We start from the raw sequence: 22,960 nt of genomic DNA, 5'->3' as shown, positions 1-22,960 counted from the left end.
GTGGATTGGGAGGGCAGACAGCCGTGGCGTCCCCAGAGCACTGTCTGACCAATCCAAATTACATGCTACTGCTGTCTAAAGGGATAAGGCTGGAAAAAAAACAGATTTTCTTTTTTTTTTTTCTCACAATGGCTTTGGATTCTATGTGCTTTCCGTCTCCGTTGACAAACATTAATGTTTACTTGGCGTCTTGCGAGTCCATGAGACTGTAGGGTGTCCCATTTTTCTCATTTCTAATTTTCAGAAGGGGGCTCACAATCTCCATTTTGTCATAACCAGACTATATATGGGACATTAGTCACAACATTGTGGACTTGTAGGAGGGTGGCATTTTGGGCAGGGGCTATAATTATCTTGTGCACAAAGTCTTTTATGTCGTGTGTTTGTGTGTGTGTGTATGTGTGTGCGCTTCCTCATAGTTTAGAGTATATACATTTCGCGTGTATATACGACACATGCTGTACATTTTTCTGTCGTACCACTTCCAATCTCTGTCCTTCTTGGCTGCGAGCCACGTCCCGCAGTGTGTTGGCGTCATGGCCACTGCATGTAGCCGTGCCCCAAACACGTTAATCTAGAGTCACCTTTAGAGTTTCTTTTTAGGTAGATGCACCAGAGCCCAAGCGTAGAATCAGATCCTCAGTACCAAATGCCAGCTCCACTAACTCTTGAACACAAGGACATGCACTCGTAGAGCATTCAGTAGAACATGTGTGGTTCCTTTAGTTTGGCATGCACAGGACACATGCACGCAGACATTGACACTTTCTCTTTCTTCAGGTATGAATGCTCTGCAGTTGCAGAATCTGGCCACTCTAGCAGCAGCAGCGGCTGCAGCGCAGAGTTCGGCCAGCCCGTCCACTGCTAACGCCCTGACCTCCAGCACAGGGTCCCTGGGAGCCCTGGCCAGCCCAGGTAACCAGAGGCTGTCCCAACATCATCATCTTCGATAGCAGTATCATTTCTACCATAGAGTCGTTGTCCCTTCATTTGTCGTAGTTGAGTTCGTCATTCTCTTTGGTGTCTGAACGTCCTCCATCGTAATTCTTTTAACTTAAGTTTTCATTGTGTGTGTGTGTGTGTGCGTAGTCCTTGGCACCGTCCATCATGGTTCATGGTCATCATCATCATCATCACTGTGTTTGAGAGAGTGTGTGGCGTTAAGCTGTCGTGCTCTGTGGCTTTAACCGTGTTCCACTCATTTTTGGAAAAAGTTGACATGTGAAAGGAGGCGACACATTAGCGTGACACATGGTTCTACGGTTAGATTAGCTTCTTTGTGTCTCGCTTTGACGCTTGAAAATTTCTTTCAAACTTGCATAAATGCAAAAGAAGCTGAGGGAAAGATTGTATTTGCTGTATATGAGTTCTTTTGTTTCGAGGGGTGTTTTCTATTGTATTGCTCTTTTCTGAAAACATCATCTTCATGATTGCTATAATTCTCATTGTTGATGACTCATATCTTGTCTTTTTTTGTATGAAATCTTAACCGATTTCCTTTAGGAATCAATAGAGCATCATGCTTGTATCCATCTGGCCTATTAAAAACTGCATGATATAACAACTAAAAAAAAAGTCTTAATATTTTTCAGTTGTTTAATATTCAATAATAGGGTGATTTCTAATTTCTATCTATATATTTATATATTAAAAGAATATAAATATTTTTTAAAAATGCAATGAAATATTTGGTAAATAGTCAATGGAGGTTTTCCACACTTCATTTGCATGCATTAATAATAATAATTAAATAATAATTAAAAAACATTCTTACTGTATATGTGTACAAATAAATGTACTAAAACATTTTAATAAATGAAAAGTGAATTGCGTGTTTTGATTTGATTCATTGTAACTGACTTTTTCAACTGATTCACAAAAAAAATCGAATCAAACTTAACGCAAACATGTATTCTACTGACGTTTATATTGGACTCTATTGAAAAAAAAAATCTTTGTTGACACACAAGTCACAAGATAAGGACGTATTGCAAAATTATGGTACGTTTACACGACAACGTTATTCTGAAAACGAAGACGTTTTTCCTTTGAGTTTCTCGCATTGTCAAAATGTATTCTGCTGCCAGGCCATTAGATGCCGATGAAACACTATAGACTGAACACGTAATTCGCATGAGCATGACGTCATTGTCTTCAGAGTTTCCTTTGTTTTTGTCGTTTACACGGAGAACGGTTTCAAAAACGTGCACTTTGAAACCCGTTTTCAGTTTTCAGCCTTCCGAAACGTCAAATGAACGTCCAAAACGCACAAAAAAGTTTGACATTTTTATTTAAAAACGGTGTCGTGTAAACAGCCCCCTAGTCCGATAATACCCTTTTTAGGAAACACACTGCGCAATAAAATGATTGCAATATTCACAAAGTTAAAGTTGCATTTAATATATCGTGAATATTCAATATATCGCCCAGCGCTGCCATCTCAATCAATCACCCATCCATGCATCCTTCCCTCTGTGTACCTCCACCAAAGCTTTATGTATGTATCTTTAGCCATTTCAGTGTCATATGCGACTGTATGTGTGCAATCAAACATCTCTGTTTTTCTCTCTTCCATTTCTCCACCTGTCTCTCCTTCCCGCTCTGTCTGTCTTTCCCCACAGCAGGTTCCACGGCTAACTCCGTGGGTGCAATGGGTTCCCTGGGTTCTCTGGGAACACTGCAGGGTCTGGCCGGGGCCACCGTGGGCCTCAATAACATAAATGCACTAGCAGGTAGCGTCAACAGTGAGTACTACCGTCCATCGGCCTCTCCATCTCACTCCATACAACATCATCTCATACCAGCCGCCCAAAGCGCATAGAGATGCCCGCGGTCTCCCAAAACACACACATAGAGGATGTTTCGTATTGATTTACTCTGAACGTATGCCAATTAAGGCAAGGGCATCTCTCTGGGCTTCAGTGAGAGTTTGTTGGGTGATTTTTTTCACATGAAGTACTGTTGAAATATTGAAACTGTGTGTGTGTGATTTGTAAAATGCCTCATTGTTTAATCAAATCAGATCTGATCAAATTCATTCACTAAGTCAAAACAAATGTAACCCATCCCTTGTAGTCGTGAGTGTGTTTGCACCAATCGGCCACATCTCCACACATCTAACACACCGCTAAATCATTGCTCTGGGTGTTTCTATAGACGTGCAAATGTTTTGTCGCTATTGTGTGTGTGTGTTGTGTTTATGTGTCTGTTTTATGTTCGGTATCCACAAAGAGCTCCCCCAATATAGTCAATGTCAATGGGGCCCAATGATGCGTTGGTCCCTATTGATGTTTATTGTATAGTGAAAAATGGATGAAGAATATAATTTTGTTTAGAAGAAAGAAAGGAGGTAATATGGGTATGGAACCATATGAGGGTTAGTAAATGGACATTTTCGAGAGTTCACCCCCCAAAAATTAATCACCCACGTCGTTGCAAACCCATAAGACTTTTGTTCATCTTTGAAACACAAAAGATATGATAGATTTCTATCCCTCCATTGAAACTCCATTCCAGCAAAGCTTCAGAAATTTCAGAAATACATAAACGTAAAAGTAATCCATAAGAATCGAGCAGTTTTTTATTCATTGACCTGCAAGAACAAATGTCATTAGTTCACAATTTTCATTTACAATATGTAATGCTTTAAAGTTTTGCTGGAATGGACTTTCAATGAAAAGACAGCTTTCATTAAAAAAAAAATATATATATATATATATATATTGAAACGGCACTGTTCCTTAAGGTTAATAGTTGACGTCTGTTAAGAGTGATGAGTCAGTAGCTGGTAAGCAGATGTTTGGCGTTATAGCCGTTATCACATTGTGTATTATAGCACGACTGCAATGCTGTATTGACAAATCAGCATTCAAGGCCAGGACTATTAATTTTTCACTAGAATGTACCTAATGGGCGTTGCAGAATGTAATTAGTATGAATAGGCGAGTTAAAGATCATTATGGCCTCTGCATGTGTATATGTCAGTGTGTCGGCACGCGGACAAAATCTCTATCTCCACCAGTGACCTTTTAGCCAGGTCTCTAGTTTTATAAATCAAGCTTTCTTCAACAGAGCGGCTACAATTTAAATTCATTCAAATGACTCTCTCTTGCACATACACACACTCCCAGTGCTCATTTAAGAGGCTGTATAGTGTAATTGAATATAAAAGGTCAGGATTGTAATTATTGCTGGATAAATGAGGGAGCTGGCCGTCCAAGCACTTCGCTCATCATTTATTGTTTCCAGGCCGTCAAGCCAAAAGGCCAGTTAGTAAATACTCATGAATCAGTCTTTATAAGCACACACACACACACACACACACACTGACAAAGGAACAGTATGTGAACAAAACTACTTCTATTCTAGCATGATTTGCTTTGTTGTTTCACATTATGAATATTGGGCTACGTTCACACTGCAGGGCTTAATGCTCAATTCCGATTTTTTGAAAAAATTCGATATTTTTGCAAGGCCGTTCACATTTCCAATTAAATGCGACCTTTTGTGATCTCCTGTGTGAACGTGAAATGACCCAGAAGTGACCCGCATGCGCAGAAGAGTAATCAACGGTCAACGACGTCACTTGTTGTTTGCGAATAGTTCTTTTTTTCCATATTGTTGCAAGCTTTTGTTTTATTATTATTATTGCCACAGCCCATAACACAGACAACAATTATTTTATCGACATAAATGTAAGATTTTTCCGATCCTCACCGACCTCGTCGTTTAATTGATAGTGCGTGTCCTCGGCGCTCCTTGCTTTGTCACCGGCGGCTGCGGTGCGACACTGGTGGCTGGTGTTGCCAGATTGGGTGTTTTTTCGCTACATTTTAAGGCATGTATACATGTGTTTTAGCCAGGTTTTCGCCTGGAAGGCTCTATAGAAATCAATCTGGCACCCTACTGTAAGAAGTTAAACTGACAGAGAGCGCACGTTCACAGACACCAGAATGAACGTGTTCACAGTAATGTTCATCAGGCAGTAATACAGTATATGAACGCGTTCATGCACTATCGTTCATTGAACGCGTTCAGGCACAACACTGGGGAAGAGACACGTCTGCAGTGGCCCATAACCAGTGTTGTGCAAGTTACTTCCAAACTGTAATACATTAAGCCTAGTTCACACTACATGATTTTAAAATGTTGGGCTGAACTGTGCAGTTCACATTACATGACTTGCTCTCAGTGAAATCATGAGTGTTCAAGTTGTTTAGCTGTTCACACCACAGAACACAACGTGATTGATCCACAACAGGAGGTAACTCACTACACGAGTTAACAACGCACTGCATAGAGATACAACCACGATCGGATGATAAGAGCATATCATTTGTGACTCAATGAGAGCTGTTTCAGTACTATAGTACGGTCTAAATCCTGAAAATAATCAAACAAATAACGAGTTGACAACAACACGATTCTATCTGGTCTAGAAACCATGTTTTGTAACGAAAAACCACGCAATAAAACGAACCAGAAATGACGCGAAACTACAGAGAAGAACACAACACGCGAATATGGACGTCAGACAGAAACTAGTGCTGCACACTGTTTGCTCGACGATCTGCTCTGAGAAAAAAAAATGCAAAAAATAAAAAGTAAGATTTACCTGTCCTCAACCCATGCGTTGCTATGATTGGCTGTACTCATGACATCACTGAGATTGAGTCGCGCGACTGCTCGAGATATCTAGCAGGCTAGATATTTTTCTGAGCTCGGTGACCTGTCTGCGAGCTGTCTGCGAGCTGTCTTTGATGCGTTGTTGGCTCTTTCACACTAACGGATTGGCGAGCGTTAATCGTCCGCTAATCGCCCGCGATTTGCACGCGATAACACCCTGACTTGTCGGCGACTCAACGATTTGCAAATCGGGCTTAAATCGGGCTTAAAATCACGTAGTGTGAACTAGGCTTTAGGTATTACTTGTTATTGTTATTTAAAAGTAATTCATTACCTTACAATATTACTGTCTCAGAATTGTAATGCGTTACATTACTCATGTATTACTTTTGAGTTACTTTCACCGAAATAACTAAGTAGAACAACTTTGGGGCTGTAACGATATGCAATATGAAACCGAAATCGCGATTCGCCACATGACTTAGATCCACGAACCTACAGAATCGCGACAAACCTCTTCCAACTCCCAGCGTTATTCTCCTTACCGTCCATATCCAATGCTGCCTTATCTTTAATTTAATTTTTTAAAAATTAGGCTATTAGTATTATTTGAAGTTAACATTATAAAATACGTAGACCTACACCACAAAACTAGTTAAGGAGCATTATGGACATGACATTTGCAGTCAAAACTTGAAATAAAAATTCTCAGAAAATACATGTATTGAAACGTCTAGGCTTCCTCAAAGGACTCCAGACATTAGACAAATATCAGTCTATGTTTTATTTTTAATATTAGGGAAAAGACACACATTCATGCGTGACAAAAAAAAAATAGGAGGCAAAATATATTTTTTGTAATTCTGTTAATTACACTGCGCAAATCAGATGAGGAAGGGTTGGCTCTCCAGTCTCCATAGAACTTAAAATATTCATTTTATTTTAGTTTTCGTGTTCGCATTTATGAGGAAAAAACAATGTTACAGACACGACCGCTCTGAACTGGCACTAAAAGACTGCTTTAAAACTTTCACATAGTCTGTTGCCTTTAAGAAGTAAAAGCAGACAATACACTGTAATACAACTGTAATACAAGCCTCACTGAACATGTAACGAGTAAAATATTACTGAAAATTGATTAGTAATGCCTTACACTACTGCGTTACAGCAAAAAGTAATATGTTACTGTAATGTATTACTTTTGTAATGCGTTACTCCCAACACTGCCCATAACAGTGCAGAAACGCATTGGAGTTAGCGTGTATTGGCTAGCTACAGGTGCGTGCAATGACGTGCAGGTCGGATATATGTGACCTGGCCGTTCAGACTGAAGTCGCATTTCAAAAGATCGGATACATATCGGATTTGGACCACATACCCAAGTGGCCTGGGTCGCATTTGAAAAGATCGGATCTGTGTCATTCAGACTGTCACGAAAAAATCAGATACAGGTCACATAGGGGCAAAAAAATCGGAATTAGGTCGTTTCAGCCTGCAGTGTGAACGTAGCCTTGGTTGCCACAAGGGACTCAATAGTTTAAAGTCTCTTTTTTCTGTCATATAGCATCTGATGTATCATATAGACTATCAGTACAAGGAGAGATTTGAACAAAATGGAATATCCAATTCATCTGTTAATTTAAAAAATAACTGACAGATTATTTGATTATAAAACTGATAGACTAATAACTATTTAATGCCACAGGCATTTGAACTTTATCGCTCGCGATTACTCAGGGTTGTTACTATCGTAAGTTTTAGCTCAGGGATGGTATGAGAACATCAGGTATTTTGTTTGATCCTTGCTGGAAGTGAGACGTGACGTGCTTTTTGATCCATTACCATTGTGCTTTTTTGACCACCAAAACACCAAACCCCAGGTTGCTCAAGGTGGATTGTTCTTGTAATAAGATTATGGTTTTTGAGATAAAAAGTGCAAAAGCATTAACATATAATTATGAATCCTGAAAAAAAAAACATCGATATTAAAATGATTTATGAAGACACTGAATGATCAGGTGACACTGAAGACTGGAATAATGATGCTGAAAATTCAGCTTTGCATCACAGGAATAAAATACATTTTAAAATGTATTAAATAGAAAACAATTATTTGAAATTGTAATAATATTTTACATTATTACTGTTTATATTTTTATCAAATAAATCCAACCTTGGTGAGCATGCTAACATTTAAACGGTGATGTGTGTGTGTGAATATTACCATAAAGTTAATCTGCACTGATGCTGCCCATATGTTTACAGAAGTTACTCCATGTGCGTCTGTTTTAGCAGTCAGGGTTTCTGCCTTTAATGGATCCAAGGTTGCGTTTGTATTTTATTAAAAGAGTTTAATGTTTTCCCCACGACCCCTTTTTAATACGGCCAAGATTGCTGACACGAATAATGAGATAATTAGATGTAGAGTTCCACTGTGTGAGGTTAAAAAGGTGATTGGTCAGATGTTTCTGTGTGTCTGAGGGTTTGCCGTGGTGATCGTTTCGTGCTGCTATTGTGACATTAGTGTGCATGTGTAGGCCGCGCTCCTCATTTGCATATACTGGTCAGTTTATTATGTACTGTATCTTCTGTATATGTGTGTTTGTGTGTGCGAGTGGGTGCCGTTGATGACGTAATGTCCTGTCGAGTGTCCGTCGTGATTCTGTTGTTGCGACAAGCAGCGTTTGCTGTACTTTCTGTCCAGTGTCTTATTTATTTATTTTTTTCCGTATTCTGTGTTTTTGTGCGTGCCGTGTTGTGTTTTGTTGTAGAAACACACCCTGAGTCCAAATTCTAACGAGTAAGAGCACTTCTTTTTTCTTTATTGTTGGGTTTTATGTAAAGTTGCTCACATGCTCTCAGGTATGGCAGCTCTGAACGGCGGGCTGGGCAGCACGGGTCTGAGTAACGGGTCGGCCGGGCCCATGGACGCTCTCACACAGGCCTACTCAGGGATCCAACAGTACGCGGCTGCCGCCCTGCCCACCCTCTACAGCCAGTCCTTACTGCAGCAACAGAGCGCTGCGGGCAGCCAAAAAGAGGGTATGGACACAGCGTACAGTTAGAACTAGCTCAAACTCAGTTCATATGGAGCTACATTAATGACAAAAGTAAAAAAATAAATAACAATAATTGACTACAATTTAACATGGTTTGTTTATTTACATATGTAAATACAATTGAAAACATTTCGTAATTTGCAATTATTTTTTAAAAAAATATGCACTTTCAAATGTTCCGGTTCTAAATGTTTCTATTTAATATAATATTTAATTAATGATTAATTTAAAAATGATATGTACTATTTGACTGGTAGTATTTGTTTGTTGCTTTACAAATTCACCTTGACAAATTTCGTATTTTTGTCTTTCGTCATTAATTTATATCCATCAGAAAATAATTTGGGATAAATTGAAAGAATTTACTGTAGGATGGTACAAGCATAGCGTTATATGTTTATAATTATATAAAGCGTTATAATTTTGTCATTCAACATTTAGTAAATATACGCTTTCAATGTTCAGTTTCTAAATGATTTTTATTTTTATTTTTTTATTATTTTTTTATTAATTTTAATTTTATTAATTATACTTCATTTCTTTTACCTTTATTTAATTTTATATGTAATTAATAATATATATATATATATATATATATATATATATATATATATATATATATTTGACCGGTAGTATTTGTGTTTTGCTTTACAAATTCACCTTGACGAATTTTGTGCAACTTTTGACATTAATATATATCCATAAGTGAATCGGTGTCCAGACCAATATTGCAATATTTACAGCCAATACTGATTATTTGTTTACTGTTGTTAATGAGGCGACCGACAGCCTCTCGTTCTCCTCAAAACTAGGGCTGGTGTAAACGATTATTAACTAAACGATTAGTTGGGCGATTATTTTATCGATTAGTCGACTAATCTAATGACTAATTGGACGACTAATATAAAGAATATTTTTTTCTGCTGCTCAATTAATAAAAAAACAATATCTCAAATAAATACTAGCATACTGAATCAAGATACTATAAGCTGGCTAACGTTAGTCTAATGTTATGTATTTGAACACCATCATAACTCTACAACCGCCAAAACCGTGTTATTAAAATATTTTTTACAAACATTTTTTTTATAATAGAGAATGTTTAAATATTAATATCAGCTGAGGAGGGAAACGGAGTCGGAGGCGGAGTTCACCTACTGATCAGAGCGCGTGCTGACTGCTGACACGGAGTAAAGCCTTTATAGTCGACACGTCCGCACGAGCGCGAATGTGCCCACGGCAAAAATGACCCGTTAGGTGCGCAAGACCAGGAAGACTGTGGCTGGCTGTGTGTACGCCTTTTTTTGTAACGGCGCGCGCGGCGCCGCGTCCGGGAACCGCTTCAAGCCGAATCTGCCCGAGCTTGTACGTCTCACCACACCGGCACCCAGTTTGCGTGTCTAAATTGCGAAGTATTTTTTCCTAAAGGGTTCGTTTACTGTGTGTGATTCATTTAATGGATAGCACATTCACTTCTAGTTGTCTTCGTCCTCTATTCTGCAATGTTTCGGTCTCCCACGTGTGTGTGGCAAGCTGTACCGCCGGGAACATGCAAAAAATAAATAAATAAAGAAGCGTCGACGCAAAAATATGACGTCGACGAAATTTTGACGTCGAATCATCGACGTCATCGACGCGCCGCTACAGCACTACTCAAAACATTGGATTCATCCCCACTGTGCCGTGCCGAGGCACAACCCACGTAAAGTTGATAACTCCAATTTCAGATTTCGAACAGAGATGGCGACAAAGAGGAAAAACTATGGACTGCCACTTAAAATTTATTATAGATTCTTTTTATAGTAAATTACTTACTAGTAAATATGATGGAAGTTTCGGAATTTCTTCATTTGTAATTGTTCAGAATAGATTGACATTCCTTAATGCGGCGCAATAGTTGTGGATTCTTCACTAAACTAGACACGTGCATGTTTTGTGCATGTGAAACAGGACCTGAAGGAGCCAACCTGTTCATCTACCACCTGCCACAGGAGTTTGGGGACCAGGACATCCTACAAATGTTCATGCCTTTCGGAAACGTGGTGTCTGCCAAAGTCTTTATTGACAAACAGACCAATCTGAGCAAGTGCTTTGGTATGAACTGACATGCAAACACAGAAGTTATTCGATTAAGGCTAGGGGGTAAAACTAGTCATTGGACTACTAAACACTATAAAGGACCTTTTTTTTTTAAATAACTAACATTATGGTAATTCAATTATGGTAGTAATGGCATTATATTTATATATTTTATTTATTATAGTTTTTCATGCTATTTTGCAGCTAATAATTCGTTTTATTTTTTTTTATTCAGCAGCCTTAAGCCCAGGACACACCAAGCCCTCTGGCAATGTCGGGCCGCACCGTTGGCTTTAGTCGAACATGTCTGTTTTTTTTTTTTTTGCGCCATCGGTGAGAGAAAGAGAACGATGATTGGCTATTAAGCTTAGCAAACCAGTCAGTGCACGAGCAAAAAAGTGATGACGGTACAATATGAAGGCTGTTCTAATTTTATATAATCTTACCTGAGCATTCGATTGTGTGAATATATGCATGATTGATATTCAGAATGGTAAGTAAGCGCTGATTTGTTTACAGTTTGTATATCTGTCGTCCTAGTTTCCGGTTTCCCTGATGATATAGACAGATATTTACTTACACGCAGAAACAGAACGCACAGCAAGTTTACAATAACCTTTAGTACTTTTGGTGTGTTCAAGTGCAGCTTTTTAGCCGAGACGCAACTGACGAGAGGTTTTGTTTTCGCCGCCGCTAGTTCTTTGACATTGGGTTGGTGTGTCCTGGGCTTTATGCTCCATTCTCAGTCTGAATAGTTTGGGATTTTCCAATTTAGTTGCGTTGGAGCTGCCGCCAAACATGACTTGCGATCGAAAAGTTTGTGCTGTTCATATATCTTTTTTTTTTTCGCAGGTTTCGTCAGTTATGACAATCCCGTGTCAGCGCAGGCCGCCATTCAGGCAATGAACGGGTTTCAGATCGGCATGAAGCGTCTCAAAGTCCAGCTCAAGCGCTCGAAGAACGACAGCAAACCGTACTGATCTTAGCACTAGGGCCTCTCTCATGTTACACTGCTAGGGTAAGTCCCCACTGCTGCCACGGTTACTAAACTGGGACTCCGGGGGGGAGGGGGTGCACGAGAGGGGGGGGGGTTCCACCCTTTGACCACCAGGGGGAGCCACTCTCCCATAACCTTCTTTTCGGCTTTTATTTTTATTTTTGATTAATAACAGTATTATTACTTTGTCTCTTTTTTTTCTCTCTCCACATGAACGCTTCCATTTCCGCCATTTTTTTTGTATGACTTGCGATGGATGAACAGCTATTATTGGTATTTTTTTATTTTTACTTTGGGTCATGTGTAAATTATTCGATTTTTTTTTTTTTTAAGTAAATATTTATACAGTGGCTATTTCATTCTATGATGATAACAACAGCAGAAAGGAACGATGTATAAAGTATTATTTGTTTCTCTTTGCGAACCTGAGGCTTGTAAAGACAAGTGGAGAAGGTTCCGATATGATTAAAAGCACCAATATGCACATTAACCTTTGCCCTTTGGCCTCTGGTGTCGGTTCAGGGCTTTGCTGCTCCTTCGAACCCTTGGCCCACTGGCACTAGAGAGGAAAGGGTTAAACCCGCTGTGGCCTCTCTGTAGTCAACGGCAACAACTGCCTAAACAGCTTCCTCAACAAATACTTGCCGTCAAATGTTCAGTGATCTTTTCTTTTTATTATTCTTTTTTTTTTGTCAGTTTTTAGTTGTTTTTTTTTTTGTTTGTTTGTTTTTTTGTGTCTTTTTATTTGGAAGAAAAAAAAAATAGTCCGACTTTTATGCGTCAGATGATTGTGGTCTTTGTCCAACTGAATTTGTGTAGAGCATTAAAAAAAGATTTTGATCTGTCGATGGTTAAACAGAATAAATCATTCTAGGTTCTATGTGGAGGGGCGGGGAACTGAAAACTTGACGTTTATCGAAAGAAAAAAAAACTGAAATTGCAGAAAGCCACAGGCCTGTAAATTTTATTTGTAAAAAAATGCAGTTCTATTTTTATACAAAATTTCTACTGCCTCTGAAGTAAAGGACTTTATTTATTATCTTTTAAGTTATTGGGTTTGGAAAGTCGTGCTCTCTCTATCCTGAGCCTCGTCAGCTAGTCTTCTTAAACCATACAAACCACACGCGTGAGGAGATCACGTACAAAACCCCCTAGTTTTCTTTCTTTCTTCCTTTCTTTCTTTCTCTCACCATTTCCCACAATCCCATCTGTCACGTCCCCATCATATCTCTGTCTCGACTCTCTCTTCCTCTTCTCTCTTTGGTCATAAGTAGTGGCACTTCATAAGTGAAATCTCTCTTTTTCGTTTCGTTTCATTTCGTTTCGTACTGTTTGGTTTTTGTTCGTACGCTCAAAAAAAAAAAAAAAAAAAAAAACGTAATAGTTTCTCCCAAACGGCGATCCATCTGCGGTCTCGGATCGGAGATCGGACCAGGATGGATACTTTTGGGTGTGTGTCTGTATGGAGGAGATTTGAGTGTGTGTTTGTACTCTGTGAGTGAGTGCCTCATTTACATGTACGTGTTGGCAATCTATTCCAATTTTGTGTATTGTACGACTTAAAAAAAGAAAACAGTTAAAAATGCTAATGTGATGTTGGTGAAACGCTGGTTGATAGCGCTGCTGCTGCTGTTTGTTTGTTTGTTTTGTTTGTTTGTTTGTTTGTTCTCATGGTTTAATGATGTTAGTTGTGTGCCGGAGCTGTGTGTGTAACTCTCCTCTCCCGTTTTCTTCCCTAGAACTCATCTCCATGACTCTATGCTCATCGTTTGCCTAGCATGTCTACGTGGCGTACAAAAAAAAAAAAAAAAACGTCTCATCGTCCCGTCATTGTTTCTGATGTCTTTCTGAGTTCTCCTGCTCATAATCTGGTCTCCTTTTACTGATCTTTGTACTTTGATCTTAGCCTGATCTTTTTGGAAAAAAAAAATTCGCATGTGACCTCATTTTGAGCTTTTTTGCCTGTTTTTGTTTGAATTTTGTTTTGTTTTGTTTTTGTTTCGATTTAACTGGTGAGGGAGGGAAGGAAGGAAGGGAGGAAAGACAAAAAAAAAACAGTAATAATAATAATGTGAAAACGCTGCATTCACACTCTAGAGACAGAGTATATTTACTAACATAACCAGAGCATCATTTTAAGAAAACAGAAAAAAAAAAATTAAAAAAAAAAATCCTGTGGCAAATCAATTACGAATATTTGCGTTTTACTTTTTTTTAAATTCTTTTTCTTTCTTTCTTTTTTTTTTTGTCTGATTGTTTTTTTCTCTCTTTTTATGTTGTGTTGTTGTTGTTTTCTTTTTCATTCATTTAAAGTAAACTTGAACGTTCAATACAGGGATTGGCGTTGGGACTTACTGTTGGCAACACTCTTATTTTGAGGCCTGCCGTAAGAAACCCGCGCTGGTTTCTAAACGAATAGACTACTTCCACGCAGTTTTAATAAAAGAAAAAAAAAAAGCTGCCTGATCGATATTAGAATCTCTCAGAGCTTGCTCGTGGTTTTTACATTTTTCAGGCAGTGTAAAGGTTTTTGATAAGGCCATTTTAAGTGGCTTGATTTCTCATTAAAGTCTATATAAAACCACTTTTTTCTAGAGTAGTAAAGGTATTAAGAAAAAAAAAACACATATACACACACACACACATACACAAGATTGCCCTGTTTGGGGGGAGATGCTACCTACGTGTCACACCTTTTGCTGAACTGACTTACAGTTAGACAATCCGTGGTTTAAATGCACATGAAATGACCTATATTTTATACTGTTTAAATGTATAGAGGAAAAAAAACAGAGTTTGTGTAACCCGCGGTCCCGTCGGTGCTTTTCGTGGATAAAGTCGTGGTTTCATCAAGTCTAACAGTCTTATTTGTCTCATGTTTTTAAAGAGAAGACTAAAAATCAATTTACTTGAACAATAGACAAAGCCTTTCATACGTACTATTACTACTACCTTTTTTGTTTGGTTTATTATTTGTTTATTGTTGATTATTTTTTTTTCTTTCTTTTTTTTGTTTGTTTTGTTTAGTTTTTTTTTTTTTTTTTGATAGGACTCCCTCTTTGCTAAATTTCTTGTTGGGTAATTAGCTATATAAAAATTATTAAAGTTTCAGTGTCAGCTTGTGAAGCATCTATGTCATTATATTATTTTATTTCTATTGTGGGAAACAATATTTAGATGTGTTATGTTGTTCAGCAAAATGTGATTTTTTTTTTTCTTATAAAGAAAAAAACAAGATGAGTGGAATTTAGTGCCAAATTCTGACGGTACATCCTGCCTACAGCTTCAGTGTTTTACTTGTGAAATTATTTGATAACATGGGTATTTTATTACGTAAGTGTTTTGTATGGAACCCTCATATTTAAAGATATAGATTTAAAAAAGGTTGTTAACTTGCTCTTCTGTGGTCTTGTTGCCTGAAAATGTTCATGTTTTTTGCTTTTCTTTCTTTTTTTCTTTATTTGTAAAGATGTAAAAAGTGCCCATGTGTCATAATCACTCTCACAAGCACACACACACACATACACACACACACACACACACACACACACACAAACTCACAGGTAAGCACATACGCATGCACGCATACACACACCTGTGCTAAAGGTTGACCTCACAACCCTCTTTTCTTTGACAGTGTGTGTATGTGAGCCCCTGAGATTGAGTCTCAGCAGTTCTCCTTATACACACACACACACACACACACACACACACACACACAGATTACGGGCCCTGTTACAACACAAAAGCCCCTATTAGGAGCCAAATTTCACAGGACAAGTGAACAATTTGTGTGATGGGACAAAATACTGACGCATTTAGGTGTTGAAATTTTGACCATCATTCATGATATTATACAGGGCCATCGCGACAGCCTCTTCACAAACCGAATCATCGAACAAAAGCTGATCTGTGTTCCTCTACGATAAATTCTGAACGTCTCAGTGTAGTCTCGCTTCCTGCTGCCTTTATCGGGACTATTTTACGTTCGTAGAACAACCAAAACTCCGTCCTGACGCCAAAGTAGTTCAGCGTGATCCGCAGTGTTCGATAGCGCCTGTAGCGCTTTGCTGTAAACGTTTACACATCGTTCAAACGGCCCGTAAAAAAAAAAAAATTGTTTACAAACGTAGTTTACAGGCAGCCCCCTTAAACCAGTTTACTTCACTCTATAGCACTATTTTATACCCAAGCTCTGCCGTTGCCTTAACACGTTGATCAGTATTAATGGGCTGGAATACATTGCTGCACATTTAAAATGTGTGCCAAGGGTGTGTGTGTGTGTGTGACTGTACATGTGTGTGTGCTATGATTGGTTGTTCTCTGTCTATTCGTTCACAATATTTCTAATCATTAGCCAAAACTGGATCTGCAAAAATTTGGGACAGTTACAAAAACAAAAACAATAGGAACTCATTCATGAGACGAGAATCGAAAATTCGCCTACAAATTCTGTAAAATCATTCTGAAGTGAATGTCCATAAAGAATTCGTATAAATTGTTTGTAAACATGATTAACTCTTTCCCCATCATTGACGGAAATTTCTAAGCACAATGTAGTATACATTTTATGACCTATGAACATAATTATATATTCCGAAATTCACTCTTCTCATGTTTCACGAATGAGCCTTGGGCCGGAAATACGTTTGCCTATAAGTTACCCCCTTACACCGTGTCCTAACTACACACGACGGCGACGCGATAAAATTCCAGCGGCAGCAAGTGTGTCTGTCCACAGTAGACGCGACTGTGAGACGCCACACGTCAATCAAAAATCACAGCCATTCAGAACAGCGTGTGGGCGGAGTCTCTCTGTGAAAGCGCACTGCTGGCCCGCACTCGCATTGGACATAATCAAATCGAGAAATAACATTAATAAAAATCAAAACATTAACAAAATATACTAATTGACTAATTTTGTTATGAAGTACAGTTGTACGTTTGCATAGAATTCATTTTGAACGTTATATTATATGCTTTCAAAATCTGAGGTAAATTATCCGTTATCACTTGAGGCACAGTGACCTATTTTTAACTAAAAATAAATAATGTGTACTTATAACCAGTGTAATATCTCTGTGTGGGCGGATCTGTCAGTCGCAGAAATAGGAACAGTTTCTAAATTAGAAACTTAACAGACGCCGTCGCGTCTGGTTAGGACAAAAACTCTTGATTAACATGGAAAAGATTACTTTTATTGTGTCGCGGCGTCACGTGTAGTTAGAACGAACGGTGCGGATCCACTTGTCCGACACGACAGTCACGTGGTGTCGCGACGCCTCCCCACATTTGTACTTTGATGGGCGTTCCTCAAGTTTACCGCTATGGGCGTGGTTTTGAGCCAGCGGCCAGTCTAGAACAGAGGACCTGCGAGAGACTTCCCGCCGTCTCCATATGCTCTACTTCTATTGGATAGTCGCGGCGCGTTCAACGGACTTCATTTGCATAAAGATGGGCAACGGCCAGCTTTTTGACGTGCAGCATTTTACAAATGAAGCGCCGCCTTCCCGGGATGCTTTGCGGGTGCGTTAAAGTCGCGTGACGTCACCCATAGGAATTAAGCGGAGCGCGGAGCGTGTAAATTAGACAGTTTGCGTGTCGCCGTCGCGTCTGGTTAGGACAAAAACTCTGAATAACATGTGAAAGATACCTTTTAGCGCATGTCGCGTCACGTGTGGTTAGGACACAGTGTAAATTAGAAACTTCGCGTGCCGCCGTCGCGTCTGGTTAGGACAAAAACTGATTAACATGGAAAAGATACCTTTTATCGTGTGTCGCAGCGTCGCGTCACGTGTAGTTAGGACATGGTGTTAGCTTCATATTGGGAAGTTCGAGTCAAGTCAGGTTTATGATATACTGCTCTCTTTGCCAAATCGTATAACCACTAGCACAAACGCAAAAGCACATGCGCATTAGCACAGCGTTAACACGCAGTATTAAAACTGACGACTTCTTACGCACACCCAGTACAGCAGTCAATGTCGACTTGTTGAAAGTGGAGAATTGTAATAATGCAGAATTTTAGTTTGGCCTCATTTGATTGGTTTGACTTGATATATCACTCTATAATGAACTGCGGTGTTCGTATACCACACTTCATCACAATCAACTTCGAGACTTCAGACAAACAGGGTAAGCATTCACGGCCTGCAGTTTCACACACACACACACACACACACATTTGTTAGATGTTTAGTAAAGCACAAGCTCACAGGGGTCCGCAGGAGTTCTCGCCGAGACTCTTCTCTCAGGGGTTTTACACACCGCACGCATCTGAAATCTGTTTGTTGTTTCTTTTGTTTCTTTCTTTCTCTTAAGTGCTATTTAACAAGTGTATTTTAAAGGAAAAAAAGATGTGTAGTTTCTTTGCATTTTGGCTTACGTCAAGTTTTTTGGAAATGTATGTGTTTATCTAATGTGCCGTAACAAAAGCTTGTCGTCTGTAGATTAATATCATTTCGTTTGATTCTAAAAAGATTTAAATAGTTTTAAGTATTGTCTTGAGAAAAGCCAAAGTCAATGCATTTCAGTGGATTCTGTAAGCGTGATACATGTTTGTTTGACAACACTTTGAAAATCTGTCATTGGATGGGAATTTAAAAAGTACAAAAAAAGCAGGCTTTCCTATTTCTATCACTGATTGTACTTATGCCTTTTGTACCAGTGGAACTTTTTATACTGGCAATTAAAGGAAAAAAAAAAGAAAAAAAAAACTATCCGACAGGCTGCGCGGCCCCAGCCAGGGGCCGACAGCGTCTGGTTCCCGAGTTTGATTTCTAGTTGGCGTCCAGAACGTTAGGTTTTGATATAAAGATTTTTTAGGAGAAACTTTGGCTTGGTATCTTTAGCCTCCTCTTCTTTATTCTTCACATCGATATTTGCTTTCATGTTTTCTTTGGTTCATTTTTCGGAAAGAGGGTCGGGAGTTTTCCTTTTGGCTTATAAATACGTAATGCGGTTTGTCTTTACAAAAGAGTCTTTACAACAGCGGTAAGTTTCATTTAGTTAAGTATTGTGCTGTCACCATGATAAAGACGATTAGACGATTTAGAAGTATTTAGTCACCTTCAGTGGATAAATGTATTAGTTTGACAAACAAGATAAAAGTAAATTTGAGGACTTTGCTTTTAGCTGTTTAGATTTTTCTGGTTTCTCTGTCTTTGCTGTTAACCTAACTGTGTAGCTGGAACAGTCAGACTTATTTTTGTAAATGTATGTTCTTGTGTGATGCAGTTTTTTGCCTCTGTCTCCGATATTAAACCATTTTTCCTAATACTCGTCTCTTTCTCTGTGGCGTGGTGTTCCAGTACCTGTCCGGTGTTGTACAAATGTTCACGCAACCCTCCGGTGTTTCACGTCTCTTTTCTATCTCCCTTTTCACTTTTTTTATGTGTTTCTTGGATATTTGGTTTTGTTTCATTTTTTCTTTATTTACATTGCGATTAATTTCAGTCTCGTCACCAAACATGGTAAATATACATAAAGATTTATATATGTATATTTCTGTGCAGCCCAACTTGCTGTAACAGTAGACGGACAGCCTTTCCGTGCTCTATTTACGAAACACCCCTCTTTTAGTTGTGTAATGTTTTGACCTCAAAGCGAAGAAATATTCAATTTGTAAAAATGGACCTCTTTTGTCCTGCTAGATCTGATTCAAAATGTAATGTAAAAACTCAACAATGGGGTCGAGGATTGCATAAAACTGAAGGTGCCGACTAAGAGGTCACACTGTTCTGTACTGTACTGTACCGCTGCTCTGGGCGTAGCCCCCGTCTGTCCTCCTGTCTGTGTCCCTATCCACTATGTGCTGTCCATGTGTCCACTGCATCCCTACAGAGATACCAGAGAGACCCAAATCAATTAACTAACATTATAAAGTGAGTCAAATGATACTCAAGTGTTTTTGGAAATGCCAGATAGAGCAGGTGTCAGGAATTCAGTGCTTGATTTTGTTTTGCGTTATTATACGGGATAATATACATTCAAAAAATAAATACTGTCATCATTTACTCACCCTCATGTCGCATCGAAATACATATGATTTTGCTGAACACAAAAGGAGATGTTTTGCACCAGGCACACTTTTCCGTAGAATGAAACTGGATGGGGACTTTTACTGTGTCAGGCTCCAAATGGGACCAAAAATATGGGGTTAGAATTGTTGCTTTATTCCAAAATAAATAGATTCATATTCACAAATAAAAAAATGTTTCAAATTCACAACATATGAAGGTCCACAAATAAATGTAAAAGTGTTTCACCAAAAAATTATAAAATTCATAAATAAGTAAAATGAGATTTTTTGTGTGTGTGTGTGCAAATGTTTTATGATTTTAAAAACACAACTGTGCCTGCACTCTAAAAAATGCTGGGTTGTTTCAACCCAAATTTGGGTCAAATATGGACAAACCCATATGTTGGGTTAAAAATGCAATAAAACAATTACAGTTGAAAGTGAAAGTTGAAGTTGGGTTAAAATTTGAAATTACATTTTTAACCCAACATTTGGGTTTGTCCATATTTGACCCAAATTTGGGTTCAAACAACCCAGCATTGTTTAGAGTGTGGCCTTTATTTGTGAACCACTTTCAATGCATTTGTTAATCACTGCTCGCGTTTGTGAATTGCTTCTTTTGTATTTGAAAATCAAAACAAAATCCACAAAGAAGTAGACTCCACACACCGTTTACTCAAGCCAATCAGGACACAAATTGTACACATTTTTTGTGAAACTCTTTACATTTATTTGTGAAACTTAACCTATTTGTATGGAATAATGCAACGATTCTATCCTCATACAAAAACGCCATAGTCCACACTATTTTTGGGGTTGCACTGCTCCTTTATTTCTGAAATTCCTCTGAAAACTGCATTTCTAAGGTGGAAAAACAGTACAGATGAAGAAATGAAGAGGTTTGTGTTGCACACATCTAAGGATAAACTTTGTTTAAACACTTCTTTACCTTACCGGGGGTACAAAGCAGTAAAAGTGTGTCACAGTAGTTATCTTTAAAGGGTCCATGTTGCTGTGTTTTCAGATATGACGCTGTCAAAATACGTTACATGAGAATCACTTCAGAGAGGGGGGAAGCAGAACTAAGAAGAGTCCGTGTCACTTTGTAAAAACTGAATTTGGGAATATAACAAAAAAAAAAAATCTGAAAACTTTATCAAAGACGACTGCTGCTGGAACACACAGGCATCAGATCAGACACGTACAAAAGAGTTTCTTCTGGCTCTGAGCTAGAGAAATGGGGGGGGGGGGGATAGGAGGGGGTGGGAGGGCTGGATCCGACCACGAGCGATGGCTGCAGGTAAGACTGAACAAACCAAACCTGAGGTAATGATGCATCGTATCTTGTAGGCAAATGCCTCTGGTCTGTATTGTAGTTACGATAAATACAAATGTATTAGTAGGCCTTACAGATAAAGACCTTGAGGAATATGAAACTATTGTCTGGTTTTCGCTGACTTGTGTTAATTAAGATTTATTTGACACTATAACTGGCCAAACTACTGCCATGGTGAAAAATAATCAATATAACCACCAAACATGAATGGCAGAAATGACGTATAATGACTTCCTAATGTAGCCTAATATGCGAGAATTTGAATCTAAATCAGAGAGAGAGAGAGAGATAAACATTTAAGGGAGAAGTTACCTCATAAATCTCTCATTAATACATCACAATGAACTAAAACAATGGTGAGGAATATTTTAAAGTGAATACTTTGAAAGCAACAAGGAGAGAATAAAAGACTCCCATAAGCTACACAATGTAAATGCATTCTAACTTTTTGCATTCTAAGCTTTTGTTGGCCTCTAGTGGTCACCTCCTGTAACTGCATTAAAACAATCGCAGATCACGTGGGTATTCACTCATAATCAAATACATTGTGTCTCGTTTGTATTTTAGATTGATCTTGAAGGACAATTCTTCGGTAAACATATCTATAAAAAAATAATGTCACATCCGGTATTACAGCGTATTTTGGCATATCAGTAGCTATTATATAGTAATCATCATACACTACCACAGTAGGCTACATTTATTATGGCAGGCATTACCTTTACATTATTGAATCAAAGTACTTCCACTAGGCTTTAGCAAGTGATGTCAAACTTAAAGTAAGTGCTTTATATAATAGGCTAGGCTGCATGAACAAAGCCAAACAATGCAAAGTCAACACACTTGACAAACAAGACATAAGAAGACAAACGGTTTTTCACGCCTGGATTTGTCTGAGCTAGTAAGTACACACTTCACAAATGGTCTGTGAAATGCTCCTGTGAAATTATCACATACTTATATAATAAGACAATGCTGAAATAATGTGATTTCATGAACACGTTGCGGGTAACTGTTTTATGTCCTCGTCACACACACCTACTATAGTAATAACAGTAAATTATGCTTTATTACAATAAGATATACCTAAGCCTATAGTATATATATATATATATATATATATATATATATATATATATATATATATATATATATACAGTGTTGGGAGTAACGCATTACAAAAGTAATACATTACAGTAACATATTACTTTTTGCTGTAACGCAGTAGTGTAAGGCATTACTAATCAATTTTCAGTAATATTTTACTCGTTACATGTTCAGTGAGGCTTGTATTACAGTTGTATTACAGTGTATTGTCTGCTTTTACTTCTTAAAGGCAACAGACTATGTGAAAGTTTTAAAGCAGTCTTTTAGTGCCAGTTCAGAGCGGTCGCGTCTGTAACATTGTTTTTTCCTCATAAATGCGAAAACGAAAACTAAAATAAAATGAATATTTTAAGTTCTATGCTGGAGAGCCAACCCTTCCTCATCCGATTTGCGCAGTGTAATTAACAGAATTACAAAAAATATATTTTACCTCCTATTTTTTTGTCACGCATGAATGTGTGTCTTTTCCCTAATATTAAAAATAAAACATAGACTGATATTTGTCTGGAGTCCTTTAAGGAAGTAGCCTATATACGTTTCAATACATGTATTTTCTGAGAATTTTTATTTCACGTTTTGACTGCAAATGTCATGTCCATAATACTGGACTTCCCCAATTTTAAATAATTTATCCTCAACTAGTTTTGTGGTGTAGGTCTACGTATTTTATAATGTTAACTTCAAATAATACTAATAGCCTAATTTAAAGAAGGTAGCATTGGATATGGACGGTAAGG

The 22,960-nt window shown here is 38.2% G+C and overlaps 1 protein-coding gene across 36 annotated transcripts in view; it reads left to right on the top strand.

Moving 5' to 3' along the window:
* celf2 (cugbp, Elav-like family member 2) overlaps positions 1–19,036 on the top strand; it is a 163,465-nt gene extending 144,429 nt beyond the window's left edge. For 7 of the 36 annotated variants that reach the window (XM_039668577.2, XM_039668576.2, XM_039668566.2 and 4 more), the window contains 6 exons: positions 781–915; positions 2,622–2,744; positions 8,470–8,667; positions 10,635–10,778; positions 11,616–11,781; positions 12,025–19,036. In XM_039668577.2, coding sequence (XP_039524511.1) covers positions 781–915; positions 2,622–2,744; positions 8,470–8,667; positions 10,635–10,778; positions 11,616–11,743 — 728 coding nt within the window. In that variant the 3' untranslated portion in view covers positions 11,744–11,781; positions 12,025–19,036. The remainder of the gene's footprint in view (positions 1–780; positions 916–2,621; positions 2,745–8,469; positions 8,668–10,634; positions 10,779–11,615; positions 11,782–12,024) is intronic. The other 29 variants (XM_089126703.1, XM_089126706.1, XM_039668580.2 and 26 more) reach the window with 14 other exon arrangements.
* Positions 19,037–22,960: the final 3,924 nt, after the last annotated feature.

Source organism: Pimephales promelas, chromosome 24, assembly GCF_988280905.1.
Source record: "Pimephales promelas chromosome 24, fPimPro1.hap1.1, whole genome shotgun sequence".
NCBI lineage: Eukaryota > Metazoa > Chordata > Actinopteri > Cypriniformes > Leuciscidae > Pimephales > Pimephales promelas.
The sequence above is the reverse complement of the archived record's forward strand: the minus strand, read 5'-3'. Positions and strand labels throughout refer to the sequence as shown.